This window comes from Pseudorca crassidens, chromosome 11 (genome assembly GCF_039906515.1).
Source record: "Pseudorca crassidens isolate mPseCra1 chromosome 11, mPseCra1.hap1, whole genome shotgun sequence".
Lineage (NCBI taxonomy): Eukaryota > Metazoa > Chordata > Mammalia > Artiodactyla > Delphinidae > Pseudorca > Pseudorca crassidens.
Genome location: NC_090306.1, coordinates 85,010,078 through 85,033,445, shown reverse-complemented (window position 1 = coordinate 85,033,445; position 23,368 = coordinate 85,010,078). Strand labels below are relative to the sequence as shown.

The 23,368-nt window shown below is 34.2% G+C and overlaps 1 protein-coding gene across 1 annotated transcript in view; it reads left to right on the top strand.

The window, feature by feature from the left end:
• BLTP3B (bridge-like lipid transfer protein family member 3B) overlaps nucleotides 1-23,368 on the top strand; it is a 103,916-nt gene that overhangs the window by 50,606 nt on the left and 29,942 nt on the right. The window contains 8 exon segments of the mRNA XM_067697663.1: nucleotides 932-1,112; nucleotides 6,042-6,125; nucleotides 7,883-8,065; nucleotides 8,591-8,709; nucleotides 11,421-11,562; nucleotides 19,174-19,367; nucleotides 20,829-22,327; nucleotides 22,653-22,828. Coding sequence (XP_067553764.1) covers nucleotides 932-1,112; nucleotides 6,042-6,125; nucleotides 7,883-8,065; nucleotides 8,591-8,709; nucleotides 11,421-11,562; nucleotides 19,174-19,367; nucleotides 20,829-22,327; nucleotides 22,653-22,828 — 2,578 coding nt within the window.

Sequence of the window (23,368 nt, the reverse complement as noted above, 5' to 3'; positions counted from 1 at the left end):
CAACTATATTCATCTTTGCTTTTCTTTAAATACTGTGGGCCCCAATCATTTTCATTGAGAGATTCTCATTTACCGAGTACACTTTGAAATTCTTTTACAGTATGACCATAGTATACAAGCTGTATGTATATAGTACTTTAATTTTCTGTAAATAACTATATTTTTAATGAACTGTTCTTAATTAGAAAAATTTTAAATATTTTTAATAAAAAATCTGGTCTTCATTTTGTTAATTGTTACCAGAGTTTCATGTATAGTTCTATGGCTAACATGTACATATCATCTCACAGTATTCTTATGTATGCAGAGTTATTTTAGGCTGTTGGAGGTTCACAGATATCTTTATACTTCAACAGTATTCTGTTTTTTCTCTTTGGGGAGAAAAGAATGTGAACTCACAATCCGTTATAAATCTCTTCTGCTTTCTGGCTTCTTCAGATATCCAAGTTCAGAGGACATACCACACCTCTTAAGAGGCATGAGAGCACGTATAGTACTAAATAATATCACAAGTGCTTTTACAAAGTAATGATTTATTTCTACAGGACATACAATAGTGTATATAGCTGATGTATACAGGGCTCACATTTGTTTTCTTTTTCAATATATAAAACTAATAATATTTAAATAAGCTGCCTTTAATAGTTAAAAATATATTTTCTAAAACAGGAAGGGCTATAAATATAGCTATTCAGATATTTACTAAAACGTATTGGGTTCATATTCAAATTATTTACAGTTCTCCAGTTTTTAGGCTTTAGTTTTATTCCTACATAATTCAGAAAATATTTTAGGAAACTGAGTTACTGATACAAAAGAAAATGTATTTGCTTGTTTTTTATGACTTTATTACTAAAAATATTTCAGTTTTTTTGAGTGAGGAATGTCAAATATTTAACTTGCAGTGCTAAGGCAGTTTTGAATCTTTTAGAGCTCTACAGTAGCCCCATCTACCCAGCAAGTGAAGACACCACAGACTTCAAATGCTCCTGATCTAAATGATGCAAGTGTGAAACTATTCAATGACTTTGATGTTAAAGAAACCTCCCATCATTTAGTGATTTCTCATCTAGATCTACACATATGTGATGATATTCATGCTAAAGAAAAAGGTAATAAATAATAAAAGCTGCTATTTGAAACTATTTTTGGTTTTTCTAGAACTTACTACACATCTGGATTGTTTATCATATGCAATATATAGTCTGTACTCTTAAGATAACTAGTCATAATTTTATCATTCATTGAGGTATGTAGATGAAAGGTATAATTTTAAGCATTGTATTGGTATAAAATTTTATTTTGCTTTAATAGTACCTCAACATAATTAATTGTTAGCTGTCAATGCTAATGGTAAAATTCGTTGTTTTTTTTTTTCACGACTGACATCCTTAGAGGTTGATGAAAAATTAGACTAGCCTTTGAATTAACTTATTCATAATTTTGAAATTGTAAATTAAATTTTAGTGCACACTCAATTCATAATTATTTGCACATGTATTTTCACTTGATCTTAGCCAAAAGGCCGAAAAGCGATGCACATGCATTTTCAGCATGATGGTTTATCTACATTTTTCTGACCCTATGTGCATATAAACAGAACTATGTGGCTGTTTAACATTTCTTGTGTCTCCTTACTCCAGATCCTCCCTAAATTTGGTCAGGAAGCTAAATCCCAGTTAGGAAGGTTTTTTCTTTCCTTTTAGCTTTTGCTTCTCTTATTTTTCCCTATTTAGTAAACACAGGTAATGTGGTTAACAGGGAGCTGCTCTTGGTCACTTTGAAAATCTGTGGTTCCATACTCTAGGTGCTGGGCATTTCTGTTTCTCCTCCAGAGAGTGTCTCTGGCCCATAAGTGTTGGAAGGACTCGTCAGGTAGTCCTGCCTCTAGGACAGTGTTTCTCACACCTTGGTGAGCATGAGAATCAAGCTGAGAATCTTTTTTAAATGGAGACATCCAACCTGGGGCCTCAGACCTGAATCAGAATCTATGTCTATGAGAGTTGTTGCTCTGAATTTTTAAAGCTGAGAGAGTGAATATTGAGACCAACCCCTGTAACTTCTGTTGCTCCTATACTTAGCAATGGAAGTTACCTTGCCTTCTCAGAAAGGGCAGCCAGATATCAGCTACCAGATAAAAGGGTGGAGCAGCAAAGGTAAGGAAGATTTGGAGTTTGGAGAGAGATTTGCTGTCTTTTGTTTGTTTACCCTTGTGTCATTTGGCTTGTAGTTGGCATCTTCTGCTTTAGTGATTTGAAAGGAAAATCAAAAAAGTTAAAACAAACCAAAATAACAATATGAGGGGTCAAGGTTAAGTGATCAGCAAAAAACCAGAAAAGTGTTTTCTCAGCTCTTTTACATTCCTCCCTCTATATTCCCTCATAGAATAAGCTAAATGATGTTATTTAAGGAGAAAACCCCTCCACCAAAATAGCTTCCTCATCTTAAAGATCTATAATCAGTTCTCTGCTATTCTAAAATCCAGAAGGGTCTGAAATGCTTTTTCATAAGTTTGTAAAGAATTCATTTGCTGGCAAAACTTCATCTAAATGAGCACGTTGCTATTTATCATCTTTCTTAAACCCACTTAGTGTAAAAACTTGAGTTTTGCTGCAGAATTACTATCTTTTGTTACTTAGTGCTGCTTCAGAACCTGCTGGCAGTGTTGTGTTTATATACATACATATATATGTATGTATACACAGATATACGTACATTACTTTAATAAGATCTAAAACAGTTCTGAATTCTGAAACATTTGGCTCCAAGGGTTTTAAATAAGGGGTTGTAGATCTGTACTAGAAATTCTGCCGGTTGAGATAAATTGCAGTTAACAAATTAATATAGAGAGTGTGTACATAGCTCTATACTAATTTGTATTTGATTTGTGTATGCTGTTTTAGTGTTTGAGTTCTATGTTGGAGTTACACTGACTTTTCATCTACTTCGGATTTCTTTTTTACCTTTTTTTATTTTTATTTTTTCTTCTAGTTTTATTGAGGTATAATTGACATACAGCACTGTATAAGTTTAAGGCATACAGCATAATGATTTGACTTACATACATCATGAAATGATTATCACAGTAAGTTTAGTGACCATCATCATCTCATATAGATACAAAATTAAAGAAATTAAATTTTCCTTGTGATGAGAACTCTTAGGATTTATTCTCTTAACTTTCATGTACAACATACGGCAGTGTTGATTACATTTATCATGTTGTACATTATATTCCTAGTACTTATTTATCTTATAACTGAAAGTTTGTACCTTTTGACTGCCTTCATCGTATTCTCCCTTCCCCCACCCCTTGCCTCTTGTAACCACAAATCTGATCTCTTTTTCTATGAGTTTGTTTGCTTTTGAAGTTTAGTTGACCTACAGCACTATGTTAGTTCCTATTACACAACATAGTGATTCATTATTTCTATACATTTCAAAATGATCACCGTGATAAGTCTAGTTATGATCTGTCCCCGTACAAAGATACTATGTAATTATTTACTATATTCCCCACACTGTACATTTCATACCCATGACTCATTTATTTCACAACTGGAAGTTTGTACCACTTAATCTCCCTCACCTATTTTTCTTCTTCCCCTATCCCCCTGCCCTCTGGCAATCACCTATTGACAAATACTGTATGATTTCACTTATATGTGGAATCTAAAAAACAAAATAAATGAACAGACAACAAAACAGAAACAGTTTTAGATACTTCCAATCTTTTTTTTTTTTTTTTCCCTTGGAGCATCATTTATTTTCAATGAGGAGTCATTTAAAACATGATTTTTGTATTAAAATATAGTATTATAGTTTGCAGAATTCAAGAACATTTACAAAAAAAAGCATGAAATTTCAAAGACATTTGTCACTAGTACCAGAGAACCAGGTTCTCATACTGCCATTCTTGGGTATTTTACTGGCAGAGTTTGAGCAGCATAACTAGATTTCTGGCAACTCCAAATCATTGCAACTTCTATCCCCTGTGCCTTCAGTTGCTCCTGAATCTCTTCTCAGAAGTTTTATAAGCGTAAGCGTATTTGTCCAAAGCACAAGTAAATTTAATTAAGATTATGTCCACCAAAATAAAGCAACTCTTCATTTGAAATATTATTTTTAAAATTACCCCCAATTAAAGCACTATTTCAGCATACTATCCTGGTTAATGACACATGTCTGAAGTCAGATTGTCTGGACTCTCTACCATGCAACAGCTGTGTGACCTTGAATAAGTAACTTAACCTCTATGTTCTTCAATTTCATTGGCCCTTCATAAGATTGTTACAAGATTTAAATGGGTCAACATTTGTAAAGCATCTAGAAAATTACTTGGAATATAATAAGTGGTACAAACCTTGTTGTACAGAGCCCTAAAGTTTTATTTTTCTACAGCTCTATTTTCAGGTAGAAGGAATATGGCTATCCATATAAGGAGTTTCATAACCTCATCTTGAGGTGATAACCTTGGGTGGAATATATCTATCGGTCAGCTTTCTAATGATCCAACCTTTAGTAGCATTAGAAGGGAAGGCAAAGTGCCAAAAAAAGAGAACTTCTAACCCTGAAGAGCTGTTTAAGGGTGTTTTGACATCCCAAAAAGCAATAGAAAGACTAGGACAAATGGAAGCCCTGCCAAATAGCATTTATTTCAAAAATGTGAGAAGACTTGATCTCTAAATTTTATTTTGAAGAATCACATTTTAAACAAAGGGGCAAACATTAATGCCACATTCTATTCAGTGGCATTTAAATAAGACCAACTACATTTACTTAAGGGTGTTTTGGGGAGGTTGTTTTATTTTTTGTCTGATAGATTCTAAAAGCATAGATTCTATTCCACATACCATATCTAAGAAATTATCTAAGCTTCTGCCCAACTAGATGACAGAAGCTTATTCTAAGAGTGAGGATCCATGCTTTTGCTCTATTATAATATACCCATAATTAAATGGCAGTAAAAAACTAGCAATCTTAAGTTTTTCTGATAAGCCTGGCTTAGTAATTCTCAAGCTTTTTAGTCTCAGGACCACTTTACACTCTCAAAAACTATTAAGAACCTCAAGAGCTTTTTTTTACGTGGATTATATCAATAAATATTTACAGAATTAGAACATTTGAAATGGAAAAAAAAATTTTTTTTTTTGGATACTTCCAATCTTAACATAGCTGTGTGACTTTAGAAAACTTACCTAACCTAGTAGATTCAATTGCTTCTTCAACAAGAGGCAGGATGATATAAGGTAGTGGTTAGGATTTCCTGGTTTCAAAACCAGCCCTATGCTAACTGATTGTATATCCTTGGCCTATTTACTTAATTTTCTTATCTAGAAAATAGGCATAATATTAATGGTATCTATTTCATAGGGTTGCCATGAAAAGCAAATGAATAAGTACACTTAAAAAATTTAAAACAATGTTTGACATATGGTTAGGTCTGTAAATATAAAAGTTCTGCTATTCTTGTATCCTCACCTTTTAGCTTAGTGCCTTGCAGGGGATAGGGGCTCAATAAATACTTACTAGGTTGAATTGCATTTCTTTCTTTTTCAAAAAAATATTTATTTATTTATTTATTGTCTGCATTGGGACTTAGTGTGGCACGTAGGATCTTTCGTTGTGGTACACAGGCTTCTCTCTAGTTGGGGTGCATAGGCTTCTCTCTAGTTGGGGTGCACAGGCTTCTCTCTAGTTGTGGCACGCACGCTCCAGAGCGCATGGGCTCTGTAGTTGTGGCACTCAGGCTCTCTAGTTGTGGCGTGAGGGCTTATAGTTGCCCTGCGACATGTGGGAACCTAGTTCCTGGACCAGGGATCGAACCGGTGTCCCCTGCATTGCAAGGCAGATTCTTAACCACTGGACCACCGGGGAAATCCCTGAATTGCATTTCTTAAAATCCTTGTTGTATTAACCTTGGTAACAGAGAGACAGTTATCACTGCTTGGACTGCAGGTATGGTAAATGAAATGTTTCTTATATTTGCTTAATACTTCTTTCTCTGTCTCTCTTTCAATTTCATCTTTTTCTTTTCCCAGAGTCAAACAGACGTATTACTGGAGGGGCTATGCAACTGTCTTTTACACAGCTAACTATAGATTATTATCCTTATCACAAAGCAGGTTTGTATAACAGTTTATTTGAAAGATGTAAATCTTGCTTTTAAATTATATAGCCAATTTATTTTGTTTTGTTGTTATTTTATTATTTTGTTTTAATTTTTTAAGGAGAAAAGAGATCAAGGCATTTATTATTTCCCTCCCCACCCTGGCAGTATCTTACCAAGAAAATGTAATTGCCATGGAAAATATTCATGAATCTTATATTGAGGTTTATGTAGATTATTAGTAAATATAATTGTTAGAAATTGAAAATATTGTAAACTGATTTAAAACTTTAAAAAATTAGAAGATAGAAGACATATATTTGTGCTATTTTGTTACTTATGACAAAAGCAAGTTATTAATGTTTTGAATTTTTTAATTATATATATTCAAAAATCAAAAAAGAAAATAAAGCAAAAGGATAATAGTGATTTTAGTTAAATTGTAGGATTCCAGGAACCTTTTTTTTTTTTTTTTTTTTTTTGGTTTGTTTTTGCGGTACGCGGGCCTCTCACTGTTGTGGCCTCTCCCGTTGCGCAGCACAGGCTCCAGATGCCCAGGCTCAACAGCCATGGCTCACCGGCCCAGCCGCTTCACGGCATGTGGGATCTTCCCGGACCGGGGCACGAACCCGTGTCCCCTGCATCGGCAGGCGGACTCTCAACCACTGCGCCACCAGGGAAGCCCCAGGAACCTTTTTTTAAAAACTTTTTTGTATTTTCTAAATTTCATCAATAGATAAGAGTTAATAGGTTCTTTAATAATCACATATTGATAGGCACTTTCCCCCCAAATAATAAAAACAAAAATATGTATGTTTATGGCCAAATTAAGTAATTTGACCTTATGCCCATCTCTGCATTTTGGTGATATGTGGCTTTTTATTTTTTAATTCATACAAATAAGAAAAAAACAAATAACTATAATGAGTTTTCTAGAACTTTTAAAATATGATAAAATTTTTCTCTTCACAAATTTCAATTTCTCAGTGTTTGTCATTTCTGTGTCAGTACCTGGTAGAATTTAAAGGTTGTACTATTTGTTTAGAGTTTTGTTTGAAGGGCTTTGTCTTACAGTTTGACCTCCTGATTCATAAGTGACTTACATATACTGAAAATAATTTTTACCATAGAAATCATTCCTATTTAGAAGGTAAAACTTTTAGTCATAAAGTAGGTTTTATTTTCTTAACCCTTTTATGTAGATACTACTTTTCTTAATTGCTACAGATAAACCTAATAATCCTGATTTAAAATTTTTCCTCCAAAAATCCTATATGTGATATATATATACACATATACATACATATATATATATGTGTGTGTGTGTGTATATATATATATATATATATGTATGTATATATATATATGGCTGCATTTACTCACTTTGCAACAAATCTCTGATGAAGAGACTTTTTCCTGTATGGTATTTACTGGGATTCTATTCAATGGAGGCATGCCAGGGGTTGAGCATTCAGTGAAGGTTGACCAGCATTGCTGCTTCTTATTGAAACTTTGAGTGATGTTCTACCTAAGATGGGTTCTAGACAGAAACCCTCCCAGGTTATTTGCTTCTGACACTCTTTCCCTCCATTCTAAATGTTTTACTCATATTTTCTAGGAAGATTAATGTCTGTAGTAGGTGAAAGCTTCAAATTTATTAGCAGGTTAAAGAGTCCCTTGAGAAAATGAATATTTATCATTAGAAACTCTGCTATAATTGAATAAATGAAAAGTGTACATTTTTCAGTGAAATACTTGTTATTCATTTTACAGGAGATAGTTGTAATCATTGGATGTATTTTAGTGATGCAACGAAAATAAAAAATGGTTGGGCCAACGAGTTGTTACATGAATTTGAGTGCAACGTTGAAATGCTTAAACAGGCTGTAAAGGATCATGATGTAGGTTCACCTCCTGAATCCCCAACACATGCCTCTCCCCAGCACACACAAACAGGTATTTTACCTCTAACAACATTATGTCATTCCCCTGATATTAATTGGGTGTGTGTATGTGTGTGAGTGTGTGTGTATGTTCACCATATGGTATTTTCTGTAAATAAATATGGTGTTTAATTAATGTCTAAAAAGCCTGTACCTCATTCGGATCATAGGCTTATAGATCAAAGCACTTTATAAATTAATATGACTAATAAAAGTAATACCCATGTAGAATATTTCAAACTCTTAAATGACAGGTAGATTTCTCTTTTTAACAAGAATTCCACCCAAAAGTTATTGTATGAGAGTTTCTTCAATGTGATATGATTCCCATTTAAAGAATAATTATCACAAAATAAAAGAGTAATCATCATAATAACTTATGTTCTTATATCAGTTTATATATAAAGTATTTCCACATATGTTACCTTGTTTGAGAAATTAGGGTTCATCTATATTTCTAGTAGCTGTCTTAGTAATAAAAGAGTGACTGGTAAAAATAATTTTACTATAAATTAAAAGGAATTTTTGTTTCCCACAGAGAAAGACTCAACTCTGAAAGGGACTTCCAAAACGCCTACAGTGTTACCTCAACAATCCAAAGTTAAGTTAATGTCTAGTTCTGTTGTGGTTAGACTTGCAGATTTCAATATATACCAGGTATGTTTTATTTCTTAAATCTTCTGATAAACACCTTTAGTATCTCCTGCAAACAACTCTTATAAACCAGTGCCACCATTTTATTTAAAAACATCTTGACCAGTATTGTGAAATGACTAAATTAGACAGAATAGAAAATACAGTTCATTAATTTTCACTTATATGGTTACCCAGAATTAGGCAAACTGTGAGGTTAAGGGCACAGTTTGCCAGACTGCCAAGTCTGCACAAGACTTCTGACACCACTGTAGTTTCTGGGGTTTCCCTAAACTACCCTCAGATTCGAGAATTTACTAGAAAAACTCAAAGAACTCGCTGTAATCAGTTATACTCAGAGGCACATTTATTACAAGGCAGGATTACGAATTAAAACCAGCCATAGGAAGAGAGCACAGAGTGGAATTTCAAAGGGCTCCAAATTCAGAATTTCCTTGTCCCTAGGACACATTAGCCTCCCAGAATGAACATGTAACAATATGTATGAAATATTGCCCATGTAGTTGAACTCAGTCTCTACAGGTGGTCTTAAACACTACTAAGACTATCAAGTGTGGTCAGTCCCATTCTGAGTCATCTTGTGAGCATAAACTATCAGTTGTGGTCTCAGGGGTCTACCATGAATAGGAAATTCCAAGACTTTAGAATTACCTCCCAGGACTTTCCCAGGGGTCCAGTGGTTAAGACTCTGCCTTCCATTTCAGGGAGCGTGGGTTCGATCCCTGGTCGGGGAACTAAGATCCCACTTGCCATGCAATGCGGCCAAAAAAAAATTTAAGAAGAAAACATGAAAAAAAAAATAGAATTACCTCCCAAGAGTAGGGACAAAGGCCAGACCTCTCTTTGTAGGCCAGATTCCTTATTTCACAAAGGTCTTAGTGGAATAAACTAGAACACGATATTTGCTTAATTAACTACTAAGTATTGACTACACTGTGAACATAATTTTATAGCTAAGAACTCTGTCCTATTTATACTAACATTCTTATTCAGGCTATAATCGGTACAACATGGTCTAACATCACAATCCTTGAGACCAACACGGTAAAAATATGACCCTTTTTTTTTTTTTAAATAAAGGATTTCAAGTATGTATTATCATTTGTGAATTGTGTGTATATTTTGATAAGTCTGTGTCTTTGAGACTTAGTTTTATCTGGAAAGGTTTCATTTTACTCAGTAGTTTTCAACTGGGACCAGTTGTGCCCTCCAGAGGACATTTGGCAATGTCTGAGGACAATTTTTGTTGTCACAGCTGGAGGGGGTTGCTGCTGATGTCTAGTGGGTAGAGATCAGTGTTGCTGCTGAACATTCTACAGTGCACTGGACAGCCCCCATAACAAAGTTATCTGGCCCCAAATATCAATAGTGCCAATTCTGAGATACCCTGATTTAAGAGTTACTTTCTTATTGTGCAATTGCTTCTTTCTTTATGTTCTCTATATAATGCATTATATTTGAATAAATTCATATGGAAATGGGGAAGGGGAATCACCCATAATCCCATATGATTGAGAATGAAATACAATAAAGATATCCGACATACACGAATACATCAGAACAAAACAAACAAAAGTAACTGGAAGAAAATAAGATAGTATGTTCATCCCAATTTGAATAACTTTTTAACTATTAAAAGAAAAAGGAAAAAAGCTATTGTCTACTGTATAAAATAACTTGACACTCTGGAGTTGAAAAGAATTTGTTTCCATGCATGCAGAGAAAAGCTTCTTATTAGACAATGTAAGGAACTGACTTAAATTTATGAAGACTGTACAAATAATCAAAGGTTTGATTAACAATTTATACAAGGGGAAACAAGTAAAACATTGAAGAGTCATTCCACTTCACATGAGAAGTATACATGTTTGTTGAATGAATGAAAAAAAATAACATTGAGATATATCCCTGGGTCTGCTAAACAAGCATAAATAAGTGAAACTGATAAACTGCTATTGGTTGAACTTTGGAGAAATTCGTATACAAGTTTTTGATGTGATTATAAATTAGCTGTTTTGGGCAGAGAGTGAAAAATGTGTAACATGAATCTTAAAACTAATAGTCTTTTTGGGAAAATAATTTAAGAGCTTAAACTATTTGACAGGAGCATTTATAGTGTACTGTTAATTTTAAATTAATTTTTATTGTGGTAAAATATACATGACATAACATTTATCATTTTAACCATTTTTAAGTGTACAGTTCATTGGCATTAAGTATATTCACATTGTTGTACAACCATCACCACTGTCTGTCTCTGTAATTTTTCTGTTATTCTAAACTAACATTCTGTATATAATTATTTTTCATAATAATGAATTATGGTAAAGAACTATTATAAAGTACATAGTTGGGAAGCAGTCTAGTCTTGAGGACTTGTATCTGTGTCCTGACTCTGCCACTTATTTGTATTGTCTTACAGAAATATTCTGTCTGTTATTGTAAGGCTCAAAGTAGTAAGTTTGCAAAGAAAATTGTACAGAGTTGACTTTGTAATAAGAATCCAAAGAGGTTATAGTTTTATGAATAAGTTAATTGGTATTATTTTAAAATAATTTAATATGAAATTAAATATATGATAAAGATTACATTGGCAATTAACTAATTAATTATTGGAAGTAGTTTTAAGAGTTTGAAGTACTGTCCATGTTGCATAAATTCTTTGGAAAGGGCTTTGTTTAGTGTTACTTCAATAAAATTAATTATTTTTTCAGGTCTCTACAGCAGAACAATGTCGTTCTTCCCCCAAAAGTATGATTTCTTGCAATAAAAAATCCCTGTATCTTCCACAAGAAATGTCAGCTGTCTATATAGAATTCACAGAATATTACTATCCAGATGGAAAGGATTTTCCAAGTAAGAGAGTTTCCTTTTTTGGTATTGTTTGTCCATTACTTGGGAAGTTGATTTTTTCTTGCTAAGTTTTCAAGTATTATAAATGTGAAAAAAGAAAAAAGTCCATTGTTCTTTGCCCTTGTAATCATTGTGTTTAGTATATAACTCTAGTATAGCATTTTTACTTACTTATTATTTGTTCATATGTTCTTTTCCCTTACTAGCTTGTAGCATCCTTGTTATCAGGAACCATGTAGTATTCATGCTTCATTTTATCCCTGAGGTTTGACTCATTTTTGTTCTTAGTCGTTGTTGTTAAATGAAAGAATGAATGAAAGTTAGGTTATTGTAGAATAAGGTCATTTTTTTTTTTTAGTAAAACTTCATTTATATTTCAGCTACATAAAACTCTATTTCATTAAAAAATGAATAGTGAAGTCAGCCTTTTAGTTATAGAGAATTTGGGAGGCTAGGTTTTGATACCCAAATGTATACCTTGGACAACTTTTGGCACTGTCTTTTGTTAGAAACATTGAATTACATGAATTTTTATTTGTAAGCTACTTTATGATTATACATTTGTATTCTTTGTTATTGTCTCAGTTCATCTAATTCTTCAAACTAAAATTTACCTTTGTTTATGTGGTACCTTTTTCATTATTTTGGTTGAAAATTATAGTTGAGAAAAAGTGTTTAAATGAAATAGGTTATATTATTTGAGGAAAAAAAAATTTTTTAAGTAGAACTCCAGATTCTTTGACCTACTTAGCTCATTTGTTTAATATTCACTTAATATAGGTTTTTAGTTTCAAAGGGAATTTCTGATGCTCATGCCTTTGTTGTTAAATTAAAAAAAAGATATCCTTTGGAGAAAGAAATTACTTTGGAGAAAGAGATGTCAAACTATTTTATCATTTTAATCCTCATTTGTAATGACCTTTTAGTATCTAATCTCCTCACCATCTTCATGCTTTTCAGTATTCTTTTGTGTATTTCAAATTTGTTTTCTCTTCTACCTCCTTGACTGGAACAGTGAGAAAATTAAAATAGGTTAAGGCATTTGCTCAGCACCTTTATGAAGAATAAAATGGCACAGCTGAAACTCAAGTATAGGTCTTCTAAATCAAAATTCTTCTTACCCTTTCCCCCCAACTATATTTCACTGCCTCCCCAGGTTATTCACAACTATTTACCTGTAATTGGATAATCCCATTGTTTCCAACACCCACCCCCCAAATTGTTTTTCTTAAATAATGTCTCATTCATTGAACTAGTAACTTTTCTTCAGACTAAAGCCTATAGTTTCCAGGATTTCAGACTTCTAATCTAGGTTTATTTCTATCAGTTTTGTTAACATGCACCAAGGGAATTATAATCCCATTCTATAATCTATATGATTTTTTCTGATAAAAATATAAAACTCCTTCCCAGCAATGTAAATCTTAGCCACCTAGGAGTGAAATCGGTTGCTTACGTTTAACTGTTTTCAACTTTTTATTATGGAAAATTTCAAACAGATATAAAAGTAAAGAACATAGTATACTGAATCCCTGTGTATAGGGATCCATTTTCAGTCCTCACATTTCGTGTTTCTGTTAAGCGATCCAACTTTAAAAATATATAACCTTTTTTTATAATTGTAAATGTAACATACATTCATTATATTAAAAAAAAAAGAGAAAATGCCAAAAATTTAAAAAATGCCTGTGAGCCTACAACTTAGAGACAACTTCTACTAACATAAGTGTATCAGTTTGCTAAGACTGCCATAATAAAATACCACAGACTAGGTGGTTTAAACAACAAATTTATTTCCTCACAGTTTTGGAGGCTAGAAGTTCTAGGTCAGAGTGTTGACAGGGTTGTTTCCTCAGAGACCTCTTTCGTTGGCTTGTAGATGGCTGTCTTCTCACATGGTCTTTCCTCTGTGTGTATCCATTTTTTAAGCTCTTCTTATGGCACCTGTCATATTGGACTAGAGCCCACCCATATGAACTCATTTTTACCATAATTGCCTCTTTAAAAGCCCTATCTCCAAATACAGCTCATTCTGAGGTATTAGGGGTTAGAACTTCAGCATATCAATTTTGAGGGGATGCATTTCAGACCATAACAATAAGTATAGTGTTGTTAGTCCTGTTTTTAATGTATGCGTTTCTTTAACATGTTTGATTTACATCCTGTCCTTTTCCCTTAATGATCCTAGTTTCTACAAGTTCATTTTAAATATCTTTAATAGCTATGTAATAATCTATTTCATAAGTAGACCCCTGTAAGAAACTGCAGGTAGATCTCTCTACTGCTTAGTGTAGCAGGTTTCTTCCTCCATCCCAGGATATGCAGTCAGGGTTCTTCTATCCTGGACTACATTTGCTCTCTAGTTCTCTCTGTGGCTGCCATCATCACTCAATCTATATTTGAGATTCCCTCCACTTTCTTCCCTTGACATGATCGCTTCAGCAACCCACTTCCTTACTATCCTCAGAGATAAGCACCTCCACATCCCAATAAGATGTTTCTGTTTATATATATAAATATATACATTTAAATTTATTTATTTATTTTTGGCTGCATTGGGTCTTCATTGCTGTGCGTGGGCTTTCTTTAGTTGCGGCGAGCAGGGGTTACTCTTCGTTGCAGTGTGAGGGCTTCTTATTGCGTTGGCTTCTCTTGTCGCAGAGCACGGGATCTAGGTGCGTGGGCTTCAGTAGTTGCGGCACACGGGCTCAGTAGTTGTGGCTAGCAGACTCTAGACCACAGGCTCAGTAGTTGTGGTGCACGGGCTTAGTTGCTCCATGGCACATGGGATCTTCCCAGACCAGGTACTGAACCTGGGTCCCCTGCATTGGCAGTCAGATTCTTAACCAGTGCGCCACCAGGGAAGTCCCAAGAAGGGAAAGTTTTTGAAGGTTGCTTCTTGCTGACTGTAACAATAGGAAAAGAAATCAAAACAATACCTCTTATTTATACAGTTAGTTTTAGATTAAACTGTATACATTTTTTTTTTTTTCGGTATGTGGGCCTCTCACTGTTGTGGCCTCTCCCGTTGCGGAGCACAGGCTCCGGACACGCAGGCTCAGCAGCCATGGCTCACGGGCCCAGCCGCTCCATGACATGTGGGATCTTCCCGGACCGGGGCACGGACCCATGTCCCCTGCATCGGCAGGCGGACTCTCAACCACTGCGCCACCATAGAAGCCCTGCATACTTTTTCTTTAACATCTTTATTGGAGTACAATTGCCTTACAATGGTGTGTTACTTTCTACTGCATAACAAAGTGAATCAGCTATACATATACATATATCCCTATATCTCCTCCCTCTTGCGTCTCCCTCCCACCCTTTCTATCGCACCCCTCTAGGTGGTCACAGAGCACTGAGCTGATCTCCCTGTGCTATGCGGCTGCTTCCCACTAGCCGTCTGTTTTACATTTGGTAGTGTATATATATCCATGCCACTCTCTCACTTCATCCCAGCTTACCCTTCCCCCTCCCCGTGTCCTCAAGTCCATTCTCTACATCTGCATCTTTATTCCTGTTCTGCCCCTAGGTTCTTCAGAATCTTTTTTTTCTTTAGATTCCATATATATGTGTAAGCATATGGTATTTCTTTTTCTCTTTCTGACTTATTTCACTCTGCATGACAGACTCTAGGTCCATCCACCTCACTACAGATAACTCAATTTCATTTCTTTTTATGGCTGAGTAATATTCCATTGTATATATGTGCCACATCTTCTTTATCCATTCATCTGTCGATGGTCACTTAGGCTGCTTCCATGTCCTGGCTATTGTAAATAGTGCTGTGATGAACATTGTGATACATGACCCTTTTTGAATTATGGTTTTCTCAGGGTATATGCCCAGTAGTGGGATTGCTGGGTCATATGGTAGTTCTAGTTTTAGTTTTTTAAGGAATCTCCATACTGTTCTCCAAAGTGGCTGTATCAATTTACATTCCCACGAGCAGTGCCAGAGGGTTCCCTTTTCTCCACACCCTCTCCAGCATTTATTATTTGTAGATTTTTTGATGATGGCCATTCTGACTGGTGTGAGGTGATACCTCATTGTAGTTTTGATTTGCATTTCTCGAATGATTAGTGATGTTGAACATCCTTTCATGTGTTTGTTTGCAATCTGTATATCTTCTTTGGAGAAATGTCTGTTTAGGCCTTCTGCGCATTTTTGAATTGGGCTGTTTGTTTTTTTGATATTGAGCTGCATGAGCTGCTTGTAAATTTTGGAGATTAATCCTTTGTCTGTTGCTTCATTTACAATTTTCTCTCCCATTCTGAGGGTTGTCTTTTTGTCTTGTTTATGTTTTCCTTTGCTCTACAAAACCTTTTAAGTTTCATTAGTTCCCATTTGTTTATTTTTGTTTTTATTTCCATTCCTCTGGGAGGTGCGTCAAAAAGGATCTTGCTGTGATTTATGTCATAGGGTGTTCTGCCTATGTTTTCCTCTAAGAGTTTTATAGAGTCTGGCCTTACATTTAGCTCTTTAATCCATTTTGAGTTTATTTTTGTGTATGGTGTTAGGGAGTGTTCTAATTTCATTCTTTTACATGTAGCTGTCCAGTTGTCCCAGCACCACTTAGTGAAGAGGTTGTCTTTTTCCATTGTATACTCTTGCCTCCTTTATCAAAAATAAGGTGACTACAGGTGTGTGGGTTTATCTCTGGGCTTCCTATCCTGTTCCATTGATCTGTATTTCTGTTTTTGTGCCAGTACCATACTGTCTTGATTATTGTAGCTTTGTAGTATAGTCTGAAGTCAGGGAGCCTGATTCCTCCAGCTCCATTTTTCTTTCTCAAGATTGCTTTGGCTATTCGGGGTCTTTTGTGTTTCCATATAAACTGTGACATTTTTTGTTCTAGTTCTGTGAAAAATGCCCTTGGTAGTTTGATAGGGATTGCATTGAATCTGTAGATTGCTTTGGGTAGTAGAGTCATTTTCACAGTGTTGATTCTTCCAATCCTAGAACATGGTATATATCTCCATCTGTTTGTGTCATCTTTAATTTCTTTCATCAGTGTCTTATAATTTTCTGCATACAGGTCTTTTGTCGCCTTAGGTAGCTTTATTCCTAGGTATTTTATTCTTTTTGTTGCAGTGGTAAATGGGAGTGTTTCCTTAATTTCTCTTTCAGATTTTTCATCATTAGTGTGTAGGAATGCAAGAGATTTCTGTGCATTAATTTTGTATCCTGCTACTTTACCAAATTCATTGAATAGCTCTAGTAGTTTTCTGGTAGCATCTTTAGGATTCTCTATGTACAGTATCATGTCATCTGCAGACAGTGATAGCTTTACTTCTTCTTTCTGATTTGGATTCCTTTTGTTTCTTTTTCTTCTCTGATTGCTGTGGCTAAAACTTCCAAAACTATATTGAATAAGAGTGGTGAGAGTGGGCAACCTTGTCTTGTTCCTGATATTAGTGGAAATGGTTTCACTTTTTCACCATTGAGAACGATGTTGGCTGTGGGTTTGTCATATATGGCCTTTATTATGTTGAGGAAAGTTCCCTCTATGCCTACTTTCTGGAGAGTTTTTATCATAAATTGGTGTTGAATTTTGTTGACAGCTTTTTTCTACCTCTATTGAGATGACCATATGGTTTTTCTCCTTCAGTTTGTTAATACGGTGTATCACATTGATTGATTTGCATATATTGAAGAATTCTTGCATTACTGGGATAAACCCCACTTGATCCTGGTGTGTGATCCTTTTAATGTGCCATTGGATTCTGTTTGCTAGTATTTTGTTGAGGATTTTTGCATCTATGTTCATCAGTGATGTTGGCCTGTAGTTTTCTTTCTTTGTGACGTCTTTGTCTGGTTTTGGTATCAGGGTGATGGTGGCCTTGTAGAATGAGTTTGGGAGTATTCCTCCCTCTGCTATACTTTGGAAGAGTTCGAGAAGGATAGGTGTTAGCTCTTCTCTAAATGTTTGATAGAATTCGCCTGTGAAGCCATCTGGTCCTGGTCTTTTGTTTCTTGGAAGATTTTTAATCACAGTCTCAATTTCAGTGCTTGTGATTGGTCTGTTTATATTTTCTATTTCTTCCTGGTTCAGTCTCAGAAGTTTGTGCTTTTCTAAGAATTTGTCCATTTCTTCCAGGTTGTCCATTTTATTGGTGTATAGTTGCTTGTAGTAATCTCTCCTGATCCTTTGTATTTCTGCAGTGTCAGTTGTTACTTCTCCTTTTTCATTTCTAATTCTTTTGATTTGAGTCTTCTTCCTTTTTTTCTTGATGAGTCTGGCTAATGGTTTATCAATTTTATTTATCTTCTTGAAGAACCAGCTTTTAGTTTTATTGTTGTTTGCTATTGTTTCCTTCATTTCTTTTTCATTTATTTCTGATCTGATCTTTATCATTTCTTTCCTTCTGCTAACTTTGGGGTTTTTTTATTCTTCTTTCTCTAATTGCTTTAGGTGTAAGGTTAGGTTGTTTATTTGAGATGTTTCTTGTTTCTTAAGGTAGGATTGTATTGCTATAAACTTCCCTCTTAGAACTGCTTTTGCTGTATCTCATAGGTTTTGGGTTGTCGTGTTTTCATTGTCATTTGTTTCAAGGTATTTTTTGATTTTGTCTTTGATGTCTTCAGTGATCTCTTGGCTATTTAGTAGCGTGTTGTTTAACCTCCATGTGTTTGTATTTTTGCAGATTTTTTCTGTAATTTATATCTAGTCTCATAGCGTTGTGATCAGGAAAGATACTTGATACGATTTCAATTTTCTTAAATTTACGAAGGCTTGATTTGTGACCCAAGATACGATCTCTCCTGGAGAATGTTCCATGAGTGCTTGAGAAGAAAGTGAATTTTGTTGGTTTTGGATGGAATGTCCTATAAATATCAATTAAGTCCATCTTGTTTAATGTATCATTTAAAGCTTGTGTTTCCTTATTTATTTTCATTTTGGATGATCTGTCCATTGGCGAAAGTGGGTTGTTACAGTCCCCTACTATGATTGTGTTACTGTTGATTTCCCCTTTTATGGCTGTTAGCATTTGCCTTATGTTTTGAGGTGCTCCTATGTTGGGTGCATAAATATTTATAATTGTTATATCTTCTTCTTGGATTGATCCCTTGATCATTATGTAGTGTCCTTCTTTGTCTCTTGTAATCTTTATTTTAAAGTCTGTTTTGTCTGATATGAGAATTCCTACTCCAGCTTTCTTTTGATTTCCATTTGCATGGAATATCTTTTTCCATCCCCTCACTTTCAGTCAGTATGTGTCCCTAAGTCTGAAGTGGGTCTCTTGTAGACAGCATATATACGGGTCTTGTTTTTGTATCCAATCAGCCAGTCTATGTCTTTTGTCTGGAGCATTTAATTTATTTACATTTAAGGTAGTTATCTATATGTACCTGTTACCATTTTCTTAATTGATTTGCATTTAAACTGCATATTTTTCCATTAGTGAAGCAATGAAAGATGTTTTCTGTCTCTCCAAATGTGTTTGCTATCATCTACATGTAGTATCACTTTAATTTTGTAAATAACATTGCAAAATCTTTTAATCTTAATTTAAGAAGAATAAAACTTGGTTAAAATGTATTTTCTTTTCTCAGGGAAGATTTAAAACTATCAGTTTATTAAAAATCTTTAAAAATTTTTTTTCTCCACAGTTCCATCTCCCAACCTTTATAGCCAGCTGAATGCACTACAGTTTACTGTGGATGAAAGAAGTATTCTATGGTTAAATCAGTTTCTGTTGGATTTGAAACAGAGTCTTAATCAGTTTATGGCTGTGTACAAGTTGAATGACAATTCAAAATCTGATGAGCATGTTGATATTCGAGTTGATGGCTTAATGCTAAAGGTACCATATAAACAAGTGGCTGTGAGAACAAAACCATTTTTACAGAAGAAAAGTTATTTCCAGGATTTAAGATGGGTGCTCAAATATAAGTCAACTTCATTGCAATATTAATTTTGATTTTGAAATTTGAATTTAATATCAGTTTTCAATTATGGAAGCTTTAAGAGACTGCTTCCCCACCCTTCTCCACCCCTTTCTCTACTTTTCTTCCTTTTCTTCCCCCTGCTCGTCCATTTAGAGGTAAGCAGTAGAAATAAATTTAAATGTCTTTTTTTTTCTACTTCTTACTGGAGCTCATCCATTTGGAGGTAAGCAGTAGAAATAAATTTAAATATCTTTTTTTTTCTACTTCTTGCTGGATCTGATAAAATTTTTTTAAGAAGGGTAAATAATACAGTGACACTTTTAAGTTATATCTGGGTTTTATTTGTTACATTTATTCTGTTATTAATATCCAAAGATAAAAGAAAGTTGTGTAATGCCAAAGATAAAAGAAAGTTGTGTTTTATTATAGCCAAGTAGTTGATAATCAGAATTCCATGGATATTTAAACTTTAAAGGAAGGAAGCTAAAAAAAAAAAAAAAACAGTATAGTGTAGTAAATAGAGTAAGATTTGGGCATGGATGAATATTTCATTTTCTAGCTCTGTTGCTGGTAGCCTAAATTTACATACCCTTAATTTCTTCTCTGTAAAATGAGATTAATAATACTCAACGGTTGCATTGCAGAAATGTTTTAAAGATCGTTTCAAAGACCTTAAAATATTCAATATAAAGACACACTTTATAACATTTATAATTATAATTTAAAACAATTACATAATGATCTTTACATTTTGTGAATATGGGCAGTTTGAGTTTTAAAACCAGTCAGTTTGAACTCTTTGTTGTGAATATTTTGAGGACTGGGCTTAATTATCTGTAGAAAATAATTTTACTAAATTGTTTGACCTATACTCCTAAGTTTATTTTATTAATAGTTTTATCCCAGAAAAGTGATTCTAATGACAGTTGTCCAGTCATTCCATTTACTTATCTAGTCATCCTCCAAATTGCTTGGATTTAAAATATCATATCAAAAAATTATCTCTTCCAAACTTTGTGCTTTCTTATTTACTCAGGGTGTATATATACTCAGGGCATAGTAAGCATTTAATTCAGTTTTGTTCCTTTTATTTTGTGATATATTGTCTACAAATATGTATATGTGTGTTATGTACTTTATTCATTATTTATTGGGCTTTTTCCTTTGGTTGTTTTCTTAGTTGTTAATCATTTAAGCCTTTTTCATTTGGTTTAATAAGCTTTGGGAGGGAGAGTATTTTATGTCAAGATAGAAAATTAGTGTTTTGGGGCAAAATGTCAAAAAGAATTCCTGAACCAAGTCATGCTCTTAATTATTTTATCTTCAAGATATATGGATTTGTAAGTCAGACTAGATTAATGTTTTTTCTCTTCTAGTTTGTCATTCCTTCTGAAATGAAATCTGAATGTCATCAAGATCAACCACATGCAATTTCTATTCAGAGTTCAGAAATGATTGCTACAAATACAAGATACTGTTCAAACTGTCGACATTCTGATTTAGAAGCTTTGTTTCAAGACTTCAAAGATTGTGATTTTTTCAGTAAAACATATACCAGTTTCCCCAAATCTGGTGACAGTTTTAATCTTCTGCATCCAATCTTCCAGAGACATGCTCATGAACAAGATACCAAACTGCATGAAGTTTATAAAGGAAATGTTACTCCTAAGTTGAATAAATACACTCTTAAAACTTCTGCTGCCACGGATGTTTGGGCTGTGTACTTTTCTCAATTTTGGATAGATTATGAAGGGATGAAAAGTGGAAAAGGACGACCAATAAATTTTGTAGATTCTTTCCCTCTTTCCATCTGGATTTGTCAACCAAAAAGGTATGCATTGTCACAAAAATTGCTGCAGACTTGTAATCAAATATCTCTAAATACCTCACAAAGTGAGTCTAGTGATCTGACTGGCCGATGGAAGCGGAAAAAGCTCTTGAAGGAGTATTATAGTACAGAGTCTGATCCCTTGACAAATGGTAGTCAGAAACCTTCAGATACATTTTTAAGATTTTCCTCTTCATCATCAGATGCAGATATTCATGTCCTGGTTCACATTCATAAACATGTCAGTATGCAGATCAATCACTACCAGTATCTGCTCCTGCTTTTCCTCCATGAGTCACTTATTTTGCTTTCAGAGAATTTAAGGAAAGATGTAGAAGCTGTGACTGGCAATCCAGCTAGTCAGACATCCATTTGCATTGGAATTTTACTTAAAAGTGCGGAAGTGGCTCTTTTGCTTCATCCAGTAGATAAAGCAAATAGTCTTAAGTCTCCTGTTTCTGAAAGTGTGAGTCCAGTGGTTCCTGATTATTTGCCTACAGAAAGTGGAGAATTTTTGTCTTCAAAAAGAAAACAAGTTAATAGTGGTATAAAACAAATTAGAAGTGTAACTGTTAATCATATGTCAGACAACAGATCTATGAGTATTGACCTTAGCCATGTCCCTTTGAAGGATTCTTTGCTTTTTAAATCAGCTAGTGATACAAATCTGCAGAAAGGTATTTCTTTTGTGGATTATTTATCAGATAAAAATTTAGGGAAAATAAGCGAAGATGAAAGTAGTGGAATTGTTTGCAAAAGTGGCTCAGGAGAAATTGGATCAGAAACAAGTGGCAAAAAGGATTCGTCTTATACAGATTCAAATAGTGTCTTAAACTACAGAGAAGACTCAAGTATCCTGTCAGTTGATAATGGTGGTAATCAGAACATGCTTTCAAATAGTTTAACTAGTAAAGGAAATGAAACCATAGAGTCAATCTTTAAAGCTGAAGATTTGCTTCCAGAAACAGTTTCACTCTCTGAGAACATGGAAATCAGTAAAGAAGAAGCACCCACAGTCAGAACACTTACATCACAGTCATCTTTAAGGTAACAACTGACTGTTAGAATTTGGGGTGGGGGGTTTGTTTTATTTGTGTGTGTGTGTGTGTGTGTGTGTGTGCGTGCACACACGCATGTGCATGTACTTATGAGTATATTTTGGCTTTGGACAGAAAACCATGATAAATGTGGCATTGTTAGAGTTAACACATGGAAGAGTAGGGTTTTCAAAATATGAAAATACTTCAAGCTTATATAATTTTAAAAATTGTGTATACTATATAAATATATATTTATTTTGTTTGAAGTATTCTTTAGAAAGAATTCTTTTCCTTTTATGTGATGATTTTCTGATAATTTTGTTTGTTAACAGTAGAAAGCCTAAGGAACGTTGCCCACCCAACATGGCTCCACTCTCTGTTTCTTACAAGAACATGAGAAGAAGCCCCTCACAAACCTCACTGGACACCATTTCACTTGACAGCATGATATTGGAAGAACAGTTGTTAGAAAGTGATGGAAGTGATAGTCATATATTTTTGGAAAAAGGTAAAGCAATACAGTTTAAGAATTCATATTATATATACACAAATCTTAGAAGTGGTATTTAAGTTTTTTAATTTATATTCAATAATCAATCACAGCCCAAAAAGACTTATTTATTTATACACACATACATGCACAATACAAAGAGCATTGTACCTAACTTTCTAATGGTTGTTTCATTGCTTCTTTTGACCAGATACTCCTTCCTTTTTATGGACGACATCCAGCAATTATTTATATACAGTCATTTAGATCGTAAAGCAGACAACATTAATTCTACTAGCCTCTATCACAGGGACTCCTATATCTGGAATTTTGATTAGGTAGGCTTAAATTGCATGATGAATTCTCAACTATGTGGTCCTATGACTGGAATTTTTCCAGACTGGATCTGTTGATTCCCATAACCAGAATTCTCTTTCATACATGATAGTGTATGATGGAACTACATGGTTCCCCTATTTTATTCAGAAGCAACTAATGCCCTAGTACAGACCACTAGGAATGACTTAGTATTAGATGTATCCCCATCACTAAGGCATT